Source organism: Monodelphis domestica, chromosome 2, assembly GCF_027887165.1.
Source record: "Monodelphis domestica isolate mMonDom1 chromosome 2, mMonDom1.pri, whole genome shotgun sequence".
Classification (NCBI taxonomy): Eukaryota; Metazoa; Chordata; class Mammalia; order Didelphimorphia; family Didelphidae; genus Monodelphis; species Monodelphis domestica.
In genome coordinates this window covers 274607131-274627661 of record NC_077228.1, presented here as the reverse complement: position 1 = coordinate 274627661, position 20531 = coordinate 274607131, and the positions used below count along the sequence as shown (strand labels likewise).

At 37.4% G+C, this 20531-nt stretch overlaps 1 protein-coding gene and 1 pseudogene across 16 annotated transcripts in view; both read left to right on the top strand.

Annotated features, from left to right (window-relative positions):
* STK38 (serine/threonine kinase 38) overlaps positions 1-20531 on the top strand; it is a 38478-nt gene that overhangs the window by 1082 nt on the left and 16865 nt on the right. The window contains exons 2-9 of one of the 16 annotated variants that reach the window (XM_056818133.1): positions 1097-1148; positions 1234-1323; positions 3788-3875; positions 6244-6376; positions 9053-9104; positions 11825-11947; positions 13969-14052; positions 18946-19069. In XM_056818133.1, coding sequence (XP_056674111.1) covers positions 6246-6376; positions 9053-9104; positions 11825-11947; positions 13969-14052; positions 18946-19069 — 514 coding nt within the window. In that variant the 5' untranslated portion in view covers positions 1097-1148; positions 1234-1323; positions 3788-3875; positions 6244-6245. The other 15 variants (XM_007483790.3, XM_016431017.2, XM_007483791.3 and 12 more) reach the window with 15 other exon arrangements.
* Positions 13124-13193, top strand: LOC130457737 (U6 spliceosomal RNA; annotated as a pseudogene).

Sequence of the window (20531 nt, the reverse complement as noted above, 5' to 3'; positions counted from 1 at the left end):
TTCTGAGCCCCTCTCCCTATATTAATCCTGCCCAATCCCAAACCATGCCCTTTCCCAGGATCTCCTCCACCTACCCAATTACCTGCTCCAGAAGCTACTGCCACCTCTCAATGGGAAGATCCCTTCTTAATCTTCCCTTCTCTGAATTCCCTCCTTCCTCAGACCCAAACCTTTCCTTCTCCTACTTCTCCAAACCATTTCCTTCTTTTTCCCTTTTGATGAACTCTGCCCTCTGCCTTCTACCCATTCCCTGAATTTTCATCCTGGAATTAACACCACTTTCTAGGCACCGCTCCCCTTCCGACTGCACACTCTTACCTACAGCTTTCCATTTAGAATTTTCCTTCCAAATCTTCCTCCTCCAAACAACACCAAACTTCTCTTGAATTTTCTTCTGTTCCTCATGCCCTCTGTTGGAACAACTCTGTGATTCCCACCTCTTTGCCCTCTCCCTAACCCCACCCCCCTTCTTTTCTCTGCTAACCCTCCAACTACTTCCTGTTCCAGTGCCCTCCTTTCAGAATGACTTCTTTGTTGCCCTCTCTACAACCCTAAGCCCTCTTCACACCAAGCCCCTAGCACATCTCTGAAATCTTTTCTGTACCACCCCTCATTCTTCAAATCCTCATTTGTTCTGTATTCCCTAGCCCCCTTACACCCCCTCATACCCTTGATTCCAATGGAGAAGAGTAAATACCTAGTCTCCTGTTTTTTTCTTTTTTCCTCTGGCCTCCACTCCATATTTTTAGCTAATTGTGTTAGTTCCTTTCTCTACCTCCAAGCCCTCTTGTATGCCCTCTAAATTGCTTCCCTTTCCCAGGTTGCCATGAACATTTTTTTGGAAAAGGAATGTTTCAGAGCTCCCTAAAAGCCTTGGTACTTTTATACAAAAATATCTTGTTTATTTTTAGGATACCAGACTTTGGGTTAGGGGAAGTAGGAATACTTAAAATGAAATAATATAGAAAATGTGAATAAAGTAAGTAAAATAACCTTTTTTAGATGTAGAAATTGAGGCAGAGTAGGTTTATAGTCCACAGATTTAGAGCAGAAAGGGATCTTAAAGGTCATGTAATATAATTCTCATATTTTACAGATGAAGAAAATGAGGCTTGGAGAGGTTAGATGACCCGCCCACAATCACACAGGTAGTAAGTAGCAGAAACTGATTTGAACTCAGGTCTTTTGACTTCAATCAGTGTTGTTCTACTCCACCATGTTGCCTTCTCAAAGGTTATGTGTCTTGTCCAAGGCTACTAAGTGCCAGACCTGGGATTTGAATCTCTGAGCAGAGGAGGGAAGCAGATAAAATATTGAGGGAAGGTAGGTATCAGGTGGTGTATGGAAAGGGTAGTCCTAGTCTTGGCCCTCCAGATAGGAATGAAACTGAAGGGATTTTAAAAAGCCAAAGAACTAGGGAGGGGAGAAGAGTTCCCATGTGCCTAAGAGGGTGGCTGTTAATTGAGATGCATGTTTTGATCTTGTAGACTGGAGATGCAATTTCCAGAAATTACTTGTTTTAACTGAATTTTGTTTTCACATATCTTTTTACATGTTGTTTCTTCCCAGCATACATAAGCATATTGAAGACAGGGACTGTTTCTTTTTTGTCTTTGGAGCTCTATTTCCTAGCACAATATGTAGCATATAGAGGAAGCTAAAGTGCTAAAGTGAAACACTCTTCTTACCATTCATAATATGAAGGCAGTGAAGTCAGGATTGGAATGAAGGAAATATTCTCTCATTTCCAAGTGAAGATGGATTGGGGGAAGGGTCACCTAGGCTCTGAATCAACCTAATCTATATCTGAAAAAAAATGTCCATGAGTCTAAAAAAATTACAGATTTTAACCAACTAGGTACTAGCTTACTTTTTCTTTGAGTGATTGCAAAGATTCTGTCCTCTTGTTCTTAATAGCTATCAGCTCTCTTCCCCATCCCTCTTTACAAGCATAAGGAAATCAGCAAGTATGTTTCAGCAGGTGTTTTAGTGCTTATCTCAAGTGCAAGAGTTTACTGTTGAGCAGAAGAGAATGGGTATACACCCAGAAAATAGTTAAGTGACCGATTAACCTTTGATAAAGGATTCCTTATATGTAATACCAGCTTTAGAGGCAAAACAATAGTCTAAGTAAGATGTATTCAGGATTTCAAAGGAACCGTGTAGGTATTGACCATGCCATATCATAAAGCCAACACAGGGAACTTACCCAGTATGCTGGGATGACTTCTTTTAAAGATTTCTTAATATAAACTAGGTACCAACACAATTTTGGGCTTATACATCTGTTATTCCTCACACTTGGTACATGACTGACCTTTCTTCTTTTCCCTATGTATCTTTCAATATCATTTATATCATTCCTTTTGCATAATTTGTTGGTAAAATTTTGCAGTTTATTTACCAGGGTATTAAAAAAAGTCATAGCAAACTTACTGAGGTTTTCAAAATACTTTATATACTTGATCTCACACAATAATCTGTGTTATTTGAGACAGCATCAAACTTAAGACCTTTGCTGACTTGGGATCTAACCCTCTTTCCTCTATACTGCCCTGCTTCTTATAAGTCCCAGGGATAGACAAGGTCTTGCCTAGGGGGAGCATGTTAATAGAGTAAGTTTAATATACTGACTATATCTATAAAGTTAATCTGCTAACACAACATTGCTAACCAACCTGATTTGTAACTCTTTGGGAGTTAAGGTTTCTTTCTGAGTATTTTCTTGAAAATTTCACCTAAATGTTTAGAATGGAAGGATTCATGTTTGTCTATCTCAGTGATCACCAAATTTTTTGAAGTTGTTACCAATTGCCATAAGTGGTTTTTCCTCTAGGCAGAAAAAAACATTGAAAGATCTCCATCAAAATCTCATTTACCTGAATTCTTTCCAAAAAGAGAAAGTGTTCAATGAAATATCCTCATTTTTTAAAAATGCTAATTTTTTTCATAAATCAAAGTGTGTGTAAAATTTCTTCTCTTAAGAACTTTGAATTTTAATTGGTGAGGAAAAAACTTTAGTGTATTCATAAGTTTAATTAACATCCTTCCACTGCTGTATATTGTAATTATTCCAAGTTTTCTCATCCTGTGTCTTTCTTTTCCATTCTACTTCATGTCTATGTCTACTATACAGTTGTCATTGCTAAAAGGCATCAGCCTTCTAACATTCACTTTCCATTGTCCCCTGGGTCATTTGCAGTGTGATTCTTCCAATATTCCATGATTCACAACTATGTAACATGAGTATTTTCCTATGTTGGTGTTAAAAAGATGAATTTTTATAGAATGAATAGCTTGGTATAGTGACAGTGCTATGTATTTTCACAGATGTGACCAGCCATAGCTCCTTTTCTTATTCAATTTCCATCAGCCTTATTTACATATTTGTAGCCTCTAAGGTCCATTTGGTTGATGGACTAAATGAATTGGTTGCTTTTCAAAACTGCCTATCACTAAATTGGCAATCTAAGTCTTTAATCCATTGCATTGCTGCCATATGTATGGCAAGACTAATTTCTTTTGAATGACAATAGCCTTTTTAAAAAATTAAGGAAGATTCAAGTGAATTTCAAATGAAAAGTTTGTGACACCCTTTTGAGATAACTAAAGAAAAATACTCAAGGGTTTTAAAACCAAGGTTGGGAATCACTCATATATTTGTTATATTTTGCCTATTCCTGTATAAATTTAAGGAGCTTCTCAAGAAATTTTTAAAATAAAATTTTACTGTTACATTCTTGCCACTTAATATAGTTAATTTCTTGATTTCTCTTTTCCTTCTCAGTGACCCAATATCACCTACATCAGAGGTATTCTGCCTAGCCTGAGGAGACCTAGAACAGAAAAGGTCAAGGGCTACCAATGGCCTGCAGGTTGGAACATGAGGAAATTTTAAATGAGAGCATTTGAGTAAAGAAAAAAAAAGCAAGAGGAAATACATTGGCTTGAAATCAGATCAGTTTTCTTGGTTTGGGGGGAACTGTGGTGGAGGGAGTGGGGGGAAGTAGCTACTCAGTATGTAAATTGCTACAGAGCAATAGTTTCTTTGTACTAAAAGATTTTGGGATTGAGTTTAAACCTTGTTACAACTGTGGAAAGAGGAAGTTGGAAGAAAGGTCAGAGGGAGTCATAATGTAGCCTTTGAAGTTGGAAGAAGCCAGAGTTAGTTGGAAACTACTACATTTGAAGATTTCTAGTGCTAAGCAAAGTTTAGCCTCTTTCCTTATGTAACTACCTGCTAGCATTAAAATATTTAGAAAATAATGTTGAGAAGCAGCTGGGTGGTTCAGGATAGATTGCCAGGTCTGGGATCAGGAGGACCTGGGTTCCAATTTGACCTCAGATACTTCCTAGCTGTGTGACTCTGGACAAGTCACTTAATCCCATTTTCCTAACCCTTGTTCTTCTGTCTTAAAGGTGTGACTAGGACAGAAAGCAAGAGTTTAAAAAGAAAAGAATGTTGAGGAGCCAGTGGGTGAGAGCATTAGACTTGGAGTTAGAAGACCTCAGTTGAGTTAGAAGACCTCAGTTCAAATTCTGGGTCTGCCACTTAGTGGCTGTGTGGCCTTTGGCAAGTCACTGCCCTTCAATGGGCCTTCAGTTCCCTCTTCTTGAAAGATATAGGAGGTTGGACTTGATACTTCCTAAGGTCATTTCTAGCTCTAAATTCTATTAGCCTATAGCTGTCTCCTGCTTTTTACCTTTTTTCTTTTTTCTTAGAGTTAATACTTTGTGTTTTTTGTTTTTCTTTTTGTCATGGTTCTCACCCTTAAATAGAAGGGTGTATGCTACCAGTGGAAATATCATCTTTTGTTATTCAGATTTCTGAACTCATAGGAAAAATCTGACCCAACAGTAAAATGATGTCACTGAGTTTTGATTTTTCTTTCAAAGTTGTTTCAGTTGTTAAAATACAAAGAAAGGCAAAAAGGCCTTAAATTTTTTCTCCTCACCAGACAGAAGAGTCTCTATACAAAGGTACATATAAACAGTTCTTCTTACATCTGAATTTTTAAAAATAGAGAAGGGGTTAAATTTTTCCTCAAAAATGTATTTAGTTTTACATGTGGTTTTCATTGTGGGTGGAGAGGGCATAAGAGTGACAAATAAGGAACCACACCCAAGTTTCACAAACCAAGCAGAGGTTTCTGAATTTGTTCTTCTAGTGTAGATCTCAGAAAAACGTTTGAATTTGCTTCCCTTCTGTAAAAATGTAAGTTGGTATATTATGATGAGGTAGGTCTGTAGTGAATATTTTGGAGCTTGTATCTACTGCTTATTTTGGCACATTACAAATGAAAGTGAGGGCAGTTTTTGAGCCTGGGTTTTGGGTCTTGGGTCTTTTTCCTCTTATGGGATTAGCCTTTGTTCATTGCCTGAGTGTTTTTTAAAAAATTGATTAACTTGTAACATTTTATTTTCCTAGGAATTAATAAGTATATGCTCACACTTGACTTTCTAGATTTCTTTCTTTTAACTCTTAATCAAAAAATGCAAGCCATCTTTAAAAAAACAGCCAAATGATTGGGAGTATAGGGGGATCTAGCTAGCAAGTGTTTCATTAGATCATTAATAGCCCCTTAATCTATCCTTGAGCTTCTCTTGGTTTTCAAATTGGTATTATATTGGGGAGAAAGGATGTTGATTTGGAGGAAGCTTGGGGGACAGGGAAGGAGTAAAAAATGAGTAAATGTTGGTAGGATGAGACAGGTTGGACTCTGTAAGCCATCTGGCCAAGAATAAGAACATGGGATAGCAAAACTGATTGAAAAAATGTGACTTTCAATTTAGAAGAAAAATCGCCCCAGTAGCTTGTTTCTGAAAGCTAAACATCTTCCTTGCAAAATTATGGTAAGAAGAAGCATGATGTGGAAATAGGGGCAGAAGGAGAGCCAGGAGAGCTGGGTGTATTGAGATGCTGCCTAACTGCCTGATTCCCTTGCTTTTCCAGACTCCAGCTCCCTCATCAGTAAAATGAAATGGTTAGTCTTGGTTGTTGCTGAAGGTTCCTTTTAGCTCTGAAGTTTTATGAATCTTAATTGCGTCGTGCAGATTTTGGGATAGACAACTTGCATCCCTCTTTGGCTAGTTAATATAGTTGAATTCAGTTAAACTCAAAATCCACTTGAAGTTTGAAGCTTTAAGGATTCTTATCATAGGGTAATTTGCACAATAAAAAATGTAAAAAAAAACCCAACCTAATTGAATAACCAATGATCCATTTTCCTTGGTTTCCAGCAGCCATGGCAATGACAGGCTCAACACCTTGTTCATCCATGAGCAACCATACGAAGGAACGAGTCACTATGACAAAAGTGACATTGGAGAATTTTTACAGCAACCTTATTGCACAACATGAAGAACGGGAAATGAGGTACAATATTGACTTGAAGTCATCAAATGTCCTAGGCATGAAGTGAAATTTAGCATTATAACCATGTGCTTACAACAAAAAGGTTTCCATACCTTAGCCACTGACTTGCTTATTTCAAGTATTAATCATTGAGCAAATATTTTAATGCAGTTGAACAACTACAATTTCTTGTAGTTCATTGTAGTAAAATTGTGTGTGTATATGCAAATTCGAGGGAAATTAAAGATGAAAAAACTTGAACAATTGGGGGTCAGTGGGCAGAAATCTAAGAAAGTTTTTCTAGATGAACTGTATCTTGAAGTTAAGGATTTTGAAAAGTGGAGATGATGGGGTAGCACACTCTGGCATGAGCTCCTATATTGGCTAATGTATTGAAGCTTAGCATGAAATGCTAAGTTTGAGAAATAGCTAGTAGGCTAGTTTAACTAGGACATAGATGCTGTGTGAGTTATGAATTACAGATTCATATGGATTATAGAAGGATTACAGTTGGCCTGAAATGCCAGACTGAAGAATTTGTACTTTTACCAAAACACTAGAGAGTCCCTAAAGATTTAGGAGTAGTGAAGCGAAGCAGTTAAAAGTATGCTTTAGGCTGTGAGTTTCATTTGCATCCAATTCTTTATGACCCCTTTTGTTTTGTTTTGTTTTGGGGGCAAAATTATTGGAGTAGTCTGCCACTTCTTTTTTGAGCTCATTTGACAGATGAAGAAAGTAAGACAAACAGGTTGAAGTGACTTGCCCAGGGTCAGACAGCTGAGAAATATCTGGTGCCAGATTTGAACTTGACCCTACTGACTCCAAGCCTGGTGCCCTGTCCACTTCATCACTTAGCTGCCTTAAGAGTAAAGGTCATTTGGGCAACAGTGTGAAGAATGGGTTGGAGAAGGAAGAGACTGGAAGCAGAAAGACCAATTAAGTGCCTATCATAGTAGTCTAGGTATGGAGTGATAAGAGCCTGAACTAAGAGAGAAGTTTTGTAGGTTCCACAGATGTGGAAAATGCTCTGAATGTAGAACTAATCAGACTTGGCAACTGATTGGATAATGGAGAAAGAGGGAGAAGGAAGAATTGAGATCACTGATAGCACTCTCATATTTTATATATAATATATATACATATATATTTATGTCACATTATTTTCCTCCTATGCCATGTGCAGTTCTGAGGAACTCTGTAATATGAACAAAATTTCATTATTTTGGTTATATGCAACTAGGCTAGTTCTATGTCATTTAGTCACTTATCCAACAAATGTTTAAGTACTACTTGTGAGCAGAGCACAGGTCTGGAGAAGAGAAATTTAGATAATTCTAACAGGTGAAACAACACATTGATAGTTTTAGCTTCAAGTCAGACAGAAAGGTTGTATGGTCCTTAGCGGGTAGCCCCAGAGCAGATGGTGATATTGCTTTGTCATTTCCATTGAAAACATAGAAGGGGAGAGAATAGGGGAGCATCCAATTTTCACTTGCCAGAGAGGATAAGAACCTACTTTGTTGCATCTTCTGCTCTTGTAGATTGGGAATGCAGTTTCTAGAACTGTAATACATTTTGTTTTCATTTTAAAATGTTGTTTTAATTGTTTAAAAAATGTTTTTATTGATAGTTTGTGTCCTTACATTACCAATAATGAAAAAGAAAGAAAGAAAGAAAGAAAGAAAAAAGCAGTTCAGAAAGACCAGCCAATGTCATTGTCAGCCAGTCCGCAGGGTTTCATACCTAATCTTCTCTTCAGGGCCATAGTTGGTCTTTATAGTTACAGTGTTCAGTTTTGATTTTTGTTATTTCCCTTTTAGTTTTCCTTCTTTAATTCATCTAAATCTTCCCCTTGTTTCTTTATATTAACTGCATTCACTTTAAGTTTTGTGTTGACTTATACTTATATTATGTAAATAGTACTCCTTCTTGCAGAATGTAAACTCTTTGAGGTCAGGGACTATTATTTTTGTCTTTCTATCCCTCGAGCCTAGCAAATGTTTGATATGTTGTGGGAATTGAATTAATGAATGAATTACATTACCCCCAAACCAGGTCAATGGCAGCAGATTATATAATTCATTTACATCTGATCTAATTAACAACAACCTGTAGACCAGAAATGTACTTGGCTACAGATTTCCAAAATAAAGCCCTAAAATCTCTTCATATGTATCATGGGAATACCTTAACCTAAAGTTCTGGCCGTGCTCCCAAGTGGTCACCTTTTGATCCCCAAGTCACTGGGTTCTAATGCTTTTATATTTGTTGTTTAACATTCTCTTTGCTTGGCTAATGATGATGTAGCACCGGGGAGAAGGAAGATGTGAAAATAAAGGAAGTTGATTTCATTTTATGAGAGAGAAAATATATATGTGTGTATATGTCTATTATGAAAAATTATCAAATACCAGCTGTTTTGTAGTTTGGCACAGAGGAAATTCTGGAAAAGAAAAAACTTTCCTGTTGAACAGGATTTTCCATTAAATTAGTGTCTTTCAGTACAATGAAAAATTAATGAGCATTAATTTTTTTTGATGGTAGCAAATGTATTTTTGAGTGAAAAATCATACTTCTACATGTAATCAGTTGTCTAAAATATAAAAATTAGTATAGAAGTCTTGTGGATTTTTGAAAGAATATCATCTAAAGGTTGTTTCACTCTCTTAACATGGGGTATTTTTTGTTTGTGTCTAGACAAAAGAAGCTAGAGAAAGTGATGGAAGAAGAAGGCTTAAAAGATGAAGAGGTAACTAATTACTAAAAGTATATTCTTTGAAAACAGTGTAACAGATTACATTGTTAAACAAGTTTTTAAGGGGGTTTATAGGGAATAATGTTCTGACTCAGAGTATTGGAGCCAATGTAATTTTTTTTAGCTTTAATATTTTGTTTAGGGATTAAATTAAATGAAGATCCAAGTACAGAGAATGATTAGAAAAAATGACAGTTGTTAGATTTCAGAAAACCAAGAAGAGGAAGGTCTGAAATTAGTCAACTGGAATCAGATTTTGCAAAGCAATTATTAGCAGGCATATGGAATTCATTGAAAGGACCTTGTGTCAGCTGGCAGAGTTCTAGGTAGAACTAGTGAAATTTTCTTTAGGCACATGGTATTTAAAAAATTTTTTATTGATTAATTAAGAAAATTTTTCCATGGTTATATGATTCATGTTCTTTCCCTCTCCTCCTCTCTCTCCCCTCCTGTAGCCAATGAGAAATTCCTCTGGGTTTTACATAGTCATTGATTAAGACCTATTTCCATATTATTGATATTTGCACTAGGGTGATCATTTAGAGTCTACATCCCCAATCATATCCCCATCAACTCATGTGATCAAGCAGTTGTTTTTCTTCTGTGTTTTTACTCCCATAGTTCATTCTCTGGATGTGGATAGTGTTCTTTCTCATAGGAGAAAGTATTAAAAGCATAATTAAATTATTTTGTCCTCTTTCCTTCCACTTAAAAACATGGAAGATATTGACTAATCAAATGACAGCAGTAGAGAACTGAAGCAGAATTGGGATAGTCACAAAGAGGAGACATGAGGACAAATTATATTGGATAATTATAAAGAAATAGTAGATGTGAGAATGAGTAGAAGGAAATATTGAAGCAGTGAAATAAAACACAACTTGCAAAGACCAGAAGAGAACCAGAAACCTTTAATTTGGAAGCAAAGGATCTGAGTTCAGATATTGCCTCTGATGCTTAACACCTGTGTGACCATGGAGAAGTCACTTAACCTCAGTTTTCTCATCTGTAAAATTAGAGGATTAAGCGATATGACTGCTGGGGTCCCTCACAGCTCTAGATTTATAAACCTATGATAATAGCTAGCTTTTCTAACTTCAAGATTTACAAAATACTTTCTTGGTAATAATCCTAGTTATTAACATGATGGTGTAGGGCAGAGAACTTTGGGTTTATAGGCAAATGACCTAGGTTCATATCCCAGCTTTTCTGCTTACCACCCAAGTGTCAGTGAGCACACCACACCTCTTCTCTGGTCTTGAATTTGCTCCTCTGTAAAAGGTAGGTTTTAAATTAATTGATCTGTAAAGTCTATTCCAACTCCACCCAAGAGGCAGCCGAGATTCTGGCATCAGAAAACATCTCAGAGGTTATCTAGCCTGAGCTCACTTTAAATGTGAAACCTGGCCATGTCCCTCATGAGCAATGGATTTGGGAATGGGGTGTAAAGAGTAATACCTGATAGTTACACATAGCACTTTAAGGTTGGCCAAATACACCTCCCCATGCCCCACCTTCACTCGAGACAAGTCATGTGGCTGTCCTTTTCACACAGACTTGAGAGTGACTCTTGAAGAGCCAGTAGCACATAGGTGCATAGAACTAGCATTGGATCCCACAGTTTCTGACTTCAGGTCTAGACTTTAAATACTTTTTTCATTAACCTTCTGTTGATATAAAGAAAATGTCATCATTGTTCATTGTTTGCTTATCTTTTAATTAAAAAAATAGAAAGCATGGGTGTAATGGATGGACCATATCCATCTCAGGGCAGAAAAATTTAGCCCTGAAATAGACTACTGAAAGAAGTTGTAGAATAATCTAGTCTCCTCCAAACTAGTTTCCCTATGTGTTCTGCTGTAACTTTGTGGCTCTGAGTATTATTTTTCAGACTTGCTAGGTAGCATAGATTAGGAGAAAATGTTGATTGCAACCTCAGTTCCCTGCTTTGTAACATAAAGAAGACAGATGATATGACCTACCTTCCTTTTTTCTTTCTCCCTTTCTTTCTCTTTCTCCTTTCTCTGTCTTTTTCCTTTCTTTATTTCTGTCTCTTTTTTCTTTTCTCTGTCTTTCTCCCCCCTTCCTTTTCTCCTTTCTCTCTTTCTCCTTTCCTTTCTTACTCCCTCCTTTCCTTCTTTGTTTCTTCCTTCTTTCCTCCTTTCTTTCCTTTCTTCCATTCATCCATCTTAGTTTCATCTCTAAGACAAAAGAATGGCAAGGACTGGACAATCAGGGTTAAGTGACTTGTTCAGGGTCACACAACTAGGGAAGTGTCTGAGGTCAGATTTGAACCTAGGTCCTCCTGACTCGGTGCTCTTTTTATTCACTATGCTACCTGATTGCCCTGAATGATATGACTTCTAAGGTTTCCCACAGCTTTTTGATATTGTAAGGCTGTGTGTAATAACAAATTTTCACACAAGTTTTTCTTAGTTATATGCTTGAATTTCTCTCCATCCCTCCCTTTCCTTTCCTTTCCTTTCCCTGTGCTGGCAAGTGATTTCATCTGGGTTATACATGTATTATTATGTAAGGCTATGTGAAGGGAAGAGGTCCATCTTGCTAAATGTTAGGAAAAGAAATGAGCTGACTTGTCTATGAAAGTGGTAACGAACAATAACCTTTAGTTCAGTTTTCCAGTTAAGACTATAAATGCTAATTTTGCTGACATTTCAGAATTCTAATTTTTCTCCCCTCATTTAACCATTTAGAAGCGACTCAGGAGATCAGCACATGCTCGGAAGGAAACAGAGTTTCTTCGACTAAAAAGAACAAGGCTTGGACTGGAAGACTTTGAGTCCTTAAAAGTAATAGGCAGAGGAGCATTTGGTGAGGTAAAAACATGAAGTTGTTTAACAAATATAATACAATAATGGTTATACCCCAGGCCATCCGGGTATAAGTCAGGAAGTAGAAACGCTGCACTTGTCATCCCTGGTAAGCCTCGGGCTTATTGCTTTTGCCCATGTCGGCATCCTGACTACTCAGGTTCCTCCCTTGTTCCTTTTTTTTTTTAAAGCTGCCTCAGGCCCCCAGAAGCTCATTCTCATGTGCCCTAGTGGCTATTTATTTTGAATTAGAGCAATTCATAGTAGCACTCTATTTCCCCCTTTCCCTTCCCTCCCCCACCCTAGCAGATAAGCATTTAATCAAAAATATTTCCACACATAATAGAATCTATAGAAGAAAAGTACGAATTAAATCATTTGTTATTGTTTACACTATTGCACATGTACAATCTATATTGGAGTCCTTACCTGGGGAGGGAGGGAGAGAGGGGGAGAATTCCGTTCACAATTTTAAAATTAAAATAAAATTTTTAAACCTGTGCCTTCTATCTTGGAATCAATACTATATATTGGTTTCAAGGCAGAAGAGTGTTATGGGCTAGGCAATGGGGGTTAAGTGACTTGCCCAAGGTCACACAGCTGGGAAGCGTCTCCATCAAGATTTGAACCCAGGACCTCCCATCTCTGAGCCTGGCTCTCAATCCACAGAGCCAGCTAACTGCCCCCCCCCCCCACACAATTTTTTTAAAAGGCTAAAAATTGTTTTTCCATGTAATTGAGGAAAAGGTAAAATAAAAAAAGAAATAGTTTGTTATTTAACTTACCAGGAAGAGAAGAAACCATCCTTATCTTCAGAGAGCTTTCAGTTTGGTGGAGAGGAAAAGAAGGAAGAGGGAGAGAATATGTTTTAGGTATATATATATATATATATATATATATATATATATATATATATATATATATATATATATATATACAGAATAGCCTAGGATGGTGAGAATCATTAGCAAAGCATGTGAAGAAGTAGTTTTATTGGCCAAAATGAAGGTTGTGACCTGGGTTACAGCCAATAATAAAGACTATTAAGTAAGTTAGTCTAGGAAGTAATAATGACCTATAAACCATGGAGCTTATTTGTTGACTTATTTTAAACCCTTACCTTCTATCTTAGTATCAGTTCTAAAACAGAAGAGCAGGAAAGGACTAGGCAGTGGAGGTTAAGTATTAGCTTCAGCAATACAGATACTAAAATTGGAATGATACAGAAAAGATTAGCATGACTCTTGCACAACTGAGGTTAAGTAACTTACCTCCGGGTCCCACAGCTAGGCAGTGTCTGAGGTCAGATTTGAATGCAGGTCCTTCCAACTCCAGACCTGGTACTCTATCCAACTTGATACTTAGCTACTCCACTCTCCCAATATGGAGTTTAAGTTGGATTTTAGTCAGGTGATTGAAATTCATATTATTTTGTCAATATTCCCATGTGCTTGGTTTTTGTAGCTTATAAATGGATTTGTTGTCAAGCAGGCCCTACTAGGGAGAAGAGAACTTAGATAAATCAAGATCCTCGTCATGGTTACAGTTTGGTAAGGCAATAAGACATAAGGCACCAGTACAGTTAACTATAATACATAATAATCCATGCTATGTCCATTAAAGGTGGTAAAGCACAGTGCTCTGCCAGACCTGGGGGAAGGTTGTTACTGGCTGAGCTTAGGGAAAAGAGGGGATCAGGGAATGTTTCAAAGAATTAGACTTATTTTTAATCAGCAAACAAAGTCAGGGTCATACAGCTAAGAAATGTCTGAGATCAGATTTGAACCCTGGTTTTCCCTCACTCCTGGCTTGGCTGTATCTACTGAGTCATGTAGCTGCCCCCTGAGTGACAAATTTTAAATGATTAAATCATTGGGAAGACTTAAGTAAATATAGCAGTTCTGCTCTGATGATTTAGAGCAGACATTTTCTTTTTAAATATTAATTACTTCTTACAATATTTGAAAAAATGGTCATGTAGTTTATTGGGACTTTCTGATTTTTGTATTTCCTTTACAATTTTTTAGGTGAGGCTTGTTCAGAAGAAAGATACAGGCCACGTATATGCAATGAAAATACTTCGTAAAGCAGATATGCTTGAAAAAGAGCAGGTAAGAAGAAACTACAACTGTAATTATTCAGCTTGTGAGTATACTTTGTTAGAGAAGTTTCTCAACATGATTACAAATTCAAATGCATTTTTTCTCAGATTTTTGTATTATACTGGGTATACTTTTTAACAAATTAATGTTCCTACATGTAAATTTTGAAAGGAAACATAGTTCTTAGGCCCTGCCATTTTGAAAAAAGATGAAAGTATGCATACTAGTTACTTGAATGTAGTTTGTTAACTGATCATGAGGTGTCTTTAGAACTGAAAATTGAGGATAAGAAGACCTGTTTGGGGAAGAGGAGAAGCAGCATATTGTGCCCCAGCTGCTTGAATGTTTGCACTTATTTGTATGTGCAGTTTTTGGAACCCAGAGGAAGGAATTTGGATTCCGGATTTTGAGTCTGTTTATCCCATTTTACTTCCTTTGGCACACACAAGGAAAGTGGGGGCTTAAGTTTGTCAGTGGAGTTAAGCAGTATAATAAATTTGGAAAACATAGTTGAACACATGTTGGAGTAACTGTGTTAATCCTTTCATGTAGGAATTCAAGTTGAAATCAGGCTCCATCTTGAAAACTGATTGATAAAAAGTGCAAATTCTATAACTATGAGAACAGTGATTAGGATTTAAAGTGGATGGCAGTAAAAATAACAACAATACAACCCAAGGACACAGATTTGAATGAGAGTTTATTTTAATTAAGGCAAACCTCCAAGTTTTTGGCTAAGTATGTTATAGGAAGATACTGACTGTCCAGAGGTGAGGCTGCTGTAATTCATGATGCACACATCTGAATGCTGGAAGGTCAGATTGTAAAATCTGGGCAAAGAGATGGCTGAGATCGTAGCTGCATGTAAGGGCTCTTGGAAAAGGGACAAGGACTCTTACTCAGTTTTTTATAGTTCCAGAAAAGATGTATATAAGTAGGGAGAAGGAATCAATTCAGATTGCTCTTGGAATTTTGTTAGATCATAAACTGTAGGTCACTGAGGATTTTCCAGAAATGGAGTATTTCCATCTCAATTCCATAGGCTGTAAACTCCCCAAAATGTCTTTTTAGGATTGCAGCTATGCTAGTGATAATTTATAAGTTCTGCTCTGCCAGCACTGAGTTTGCCTCAAAATGCACAAATCTTATTTCTGTGGACTGTACTTAAATTAGCCTATAGTGTAGTGTGAATAGCTGGTAGCTGGTAGAGAAAAAATAGTATTTGGTTAAATAAAACATTGCAGTAAAGATCAGGTGATGACTAGAATGATAAAATTAACACATGCTCATGGTACAATTAAAATGCTTTGGGGGATTTATGTAACTATTTCCTATCGTTCATAGTTGGAAAAAAATCCTACCAAATTAATGAATTAAATGTTCATTTCTAAACCTTGGAGAACTTTTCCCTTGACTATTAGATGAAAGCATGTTTGTATTTCACAAGTATGTGTTAATTTCCTCACACTCTTATTTCCTATCAGGGATCATATTTTCTTGTACTAACAACTTTTTCCTAATCAGAAGACCCTGGTTCAGCAAATAGCTTTGAAAAGAAGTGTGTGAAGGAGCCTAACTCATTCATTTCATTGTTCCTGTTGTAAATCAGAATATAACATAATACATTTAAAATGTACCTTTGCTCAAATGTTTATCTTTTATGAGTATGATATTGCAATGCAGTCCAATAAACATTTATTAAGAATCTGTTAAGTGTGGCAGTAGCTGGGTGGCTCAGTGGATAGAGAGCCAGGCTTAAAGTTGGGAGGGAGGACCTTAATTCAGATGTGGCCTCAGAAACTTCCCAGCAGGTTTGTCATAATCCTAACAGTTCAGGTTTAAAGAGATATCTTCTGTTTGCCAAATGTCCCCCTCATAGGTAGGCAGAGCAAGTAATATTAGTCCCTTTTAACAGGTAAGGAGGCCAAGAAGAGGCAGTACCTTACTCATGCCCATAGCTCTAGTGAGTAGCAGACCTTATATTTGAAGGCAGGTATGATGCTTGCAGGTACAGCGTTCTCTTTCCATTACACTCCACTGGCCCATTTTCCTGTTGCAGTTTTCATGCTGGTTAGTGGAAATACCTATTAGAATTACAAGGGATGCATTTGTGTCTGCTTGGCTCAGTTATTTCTGCTAATGGAGCCCAGATCCAAATTTTCACAGGTAGTATTGGCTGTGTTCTTAGCCATAGACTTTCCTATTCATCCTGGCCAGTCATCTTGCAGATGCGGGTTAGAGACTCAGGATTTTTTAGAGCTAGAGGGGATCTTAGATATAATTAAATTTAACTTGTTTGATTTCTGATAAAACTAGCATGTAATTGATTTAGTAGAAAGCCATCACTTTTGCTGGAAAAACAATTGGAATATGGCAGTGGGTCAGTAATACCAAAGATAACAATTTAAATTTACTTGTGAGCTAACCATGAAGGAAACTGAAATTTTTATTTTCCTGCTTCCCTATTACAATAATATTTTGACCCATAGGGACTTGTTTGTTAGAGGCATGGGTATTTGAGATTAAGTCAATATTTAATTAATAATAATTAATTAATAATTTATATAAAAAATAATTAATTTAATATAGATTTCAGAGTTTAGGACCAAGGCAGATCTGAACTTCCTCGATATAAGCAGGGACTTGATGGAATTAAAGGTGAACCTAGATAGTAGGTCCTGGTAGATTTCTTTAGACCCATTTTTAATTACTGTAATCTCATGTATATTGCTTCTGAAATTAAATTTCCCCTGTGGGAGAACAGGGGTACTAATTTATTTTTTTGTTCAGATGTTAAGAGTAGGGGGCAGCTGGGTAGCTCAGTGGATTGAGAGTCAGATCTAGAGATGGGAGGTCCTAGGTTCAAATGTGGCCTCAGACACTTCCCAACTATGTGACCCTGGGCAAGTCACTTGACCCCCATTGCCTAGCCCTTACCACTCTTCTGCCTTGGAGCCAATACACAGTATTGACTCCAAGATGGAAGGTAAGGGTTTAAATTAAAAAAAAAAAAAGAGTAGATGTGTCCTATGTGTTTTAGAGTTGGCCTGTCATTTTGTCAAGTAGGTAAAGAGTCAGCACAGTTTTTTCCGGCATTCTTTCCTACTTTTTTAAGAGAGAGTTATACATAGTAGTAAGACACCAGTATATTCCAGGTCATGGGCCATAAAAAACTCCATAACTTTACCTGTATTTAGGTTGTATTAGGAGATTAACCTTTAATTCTCCATTTCATTCATATCTCACCTTCACCTCTTGAGATCATAACTGCTGTTTTAGCCACAGAGCAGGATGTGACGGTGGCAGTGATGGCCTGCCTGCCTTCCCTTAACAGCAGAGTTCCTGTGGCAGCCAATTGGCATTTCACATGTAGAAATTACTAGGAGGCGGAACATTTCCCAGCCTTTACCACTCTTTCTGCCCTGTTGCCCAGCAATAAGTAGGACCCCAGAGATACAAAAGGAGCTTGGGTGACTCTTGGTTCAGGAAAGTTGGTTTACATCACATTCTAAAAAATGACCCTGCTATGGGGTTTTCTGGACTTTGGGTAGGATTACTCAAGCCTTGAGATAGTACTGAAGCCAAGTTTATGTAGAAGAGAAGGAATAGTAAAGGAAGAAATTCAGTCCCTTTTGGTGTGCCTTTTTCCTTCTTCATTCTCCCTCTCGATCCTTCCCAATGAAAGGGTGGATATTTCACATTTCTGAACATTTTGAAGCCTTGTAGAAAAGAAAAAAAATCTAAAAATGAAAATGTATGTACTTTACATGTTTAAGGTAACTGACAGTTTGGGAGTACAGAAATGTATGTTCAATTTGTTCATAAAATTAGTAAGTTTAATATGTTTAGAAGTGCAAAGGGAAAAAGGAAAATGAATAAAAGAAGCAGTTTTTCCTTGGTCCATCATTCCCTATCCCTGCCTTGAATTTTTCCATATTTTTACTGTAGTCTTCTTAGGGTATCCTCCTCCCATTCCAGGCCTTCACTTTTCTGTCAGGGAACAAGTTTTAAAACTTTAGCTTTCAGAGATAGCATGTTGAGATTAAGCGCAAATATAGAGAATTCTATGGGCTCTGAGTCTAGCTCAGATATTTCCACTCACTTCAGTCAGCATTTGTTGAATTCCTACTGTATACTTAGCATCAAACTAATCAAACAATATTACCTGAAGACGATCATTTTTAAGGAGAGAATTTCTTATATTGTTCCTAAACCTTGAGGTGAGAGTTATTCAGAGAGCTCCAATTTGTCTTATTCCCATTGCTAAGGATTGTTTTGGGGAAAGAGTCCATGGAAAAGGATAGTGGCAATCCTTGGACAGTCCTAATGATGAAAAGTCCAGGTTTGGGGGACAGCTAGGCAGCTCCATATATTGAGAGCCAGGCCCAAAGATGGGAGGTCCTGGGTTTAAATCTGGCCTCAGCTTTCTAGCTTTCTAGAAAGTGTGACCTTTCTAGCTGTGTGACCCTAGACAAGTCACTTAAACCCCCATTGCCTAGCCCTTACTGCTCTTCTACGTTGGAGCCAATACACAGTATTGATTCTGAGATGGAAGGTAAGGGTTTTAAGGATTTAAGAATTGGAATAGTGGGTTCTTTTGTGAGTTGTGATTTGCTTAAAAACCATGTGTATAGTTGTTGTTTTTTTGTTTTGTTTTTTTTTTGTTTTGTTTTTTTTCCCCCTCCTTTTCATCAATCGAGTCCTCATCACTGAGGACCTTCAAGCTGGTATCTCAGTGTTTTCAATTGGTGGTTGGGAGGTTTGACTGCTTTAAGCAGAAGTCCATTTTCTCTTGCATCATTTCCCAATTGAATCTTCAAACGGTGCTTGAATTGTTTGAACAAAAATGCGTCTAATAAAGTAGAGCAAAGCTTGTCATTAATCAAATGCATATACCTCCAGGTTGGCCACATTCGTGCGGAGCGTGACATTCTAGTGGAGGCAGACAGTTTGTGGGTTGTGAAAATGTTCTATAGTTTTCAGGATAAGCTAAACCTCTACCTAATCATGGAGTTCCTGCCTGGAGGTAATTACTTGATGATGAAAAGGTCATTTTTCCTTTTTTGTTCTGTGGCTGTTTTCTCTCTCATCAATTAACCCTCCTTCCTACTTTTCATTGTGCTCACTAAAGGTGCTCTCTATATCTTTTTTTAGGTTTATAAAAGGAGGACACTAACCTGTCCAGTTGGGTTACTACCTATAACCTTAGTGCCATATAAGTCACTTTCTCATCCATTCATTTCAGATGGACATTTCCTTTTTGTTGTTGTTGTTTACATAGGTCTATTTGGGGGGATGGGGGGAGGATTTTCTCTTTGCTTTCCTGCCAGTGAGAATCATGTGTTATAAAACCCCCAGTGACAGTGTCAATGTTACACAATTATTTGACTTAGCACCTATTAAAAAACCCAAACAATTAATGAATGACTAATGAATATTTCATCATCCATGCTGACAGACAGAAACTTTCACATTTCCTATTCACTGAGCTTTGCAGATCTGAAGCCAGGTCAGTACCTGTTGGCCAATGCCATCTGTTCAAATGAACATGAGTTCATGCCCCAATGAGTAGCTGAGCTGTAAACAGATTTTGGTGGGGAAAAGGAAAAAAAATTTTTTTTGTCTTGAAGAGCAAAATAACAAATGAAATAAGTTGCAAATAATAATTTTTACTTAAGATTTCTAATTTGTGAATCCTATTACTATAGATCATGAACTACCACCTAGTAAGGTAGAAAGACAGTCATTCCCCCCCCCCCCCCCCTTTCCCCCTTAAACCATAAGCTTCCATCTTAGAATCAATACTGTGTATTGGTTCTAAGGGAGAAGAGTAGTAAGGGGCAGACAGTATGGGATTAAGTGACCTGCCCAGGGTCACACAACTAGGAAGTGTCTGGGGCCAGATTTGAACCCAAGACCTCCCTGTCTCTAGGCCTATTTGTTCTATCTACTGAGCCATCTAGAGAGACAGTCTAAACATTGAATGTGAGTGCTCCCAGTTGATCACTGGTACTCAACTGGTGCTTTTAACTCTTTCTCCATTCACCCATAGTTACACTTTTCCCCCTCCCATTCATACCCTTAGTTTTTCTGTGTTCTTCCTGTGCCCCCTTCCATGACTTTCTTCATATACTTTGAACTCTGCATCTGGCACTAAATGGACTTGGGCTATATGTACAGAGATCCCTGCTTGAGTCCCCTAATCTCACCAGAGTACATTTGAGTGTATGGCTAGCCTCATTCCTCAGTAATGGCAAGACCACATTGCTGAAGTACACCCAGCGGTGTTTGATGGAATGTGTCACTTACTAAATGGGCAGCTCACAGTTTGTGAATGTGGGAGGGTGTTCGATTTTTCAAGATCTGGACAGAAAAAAAAGGAAGGACGTGGATCATTTAATAATTGTTTTTAATCTGTTTTGCTCTAAAAATAATTTTCCTCTCCTAAATTATGAGTGATATAAAATGTAGATAACAGCATGATACTG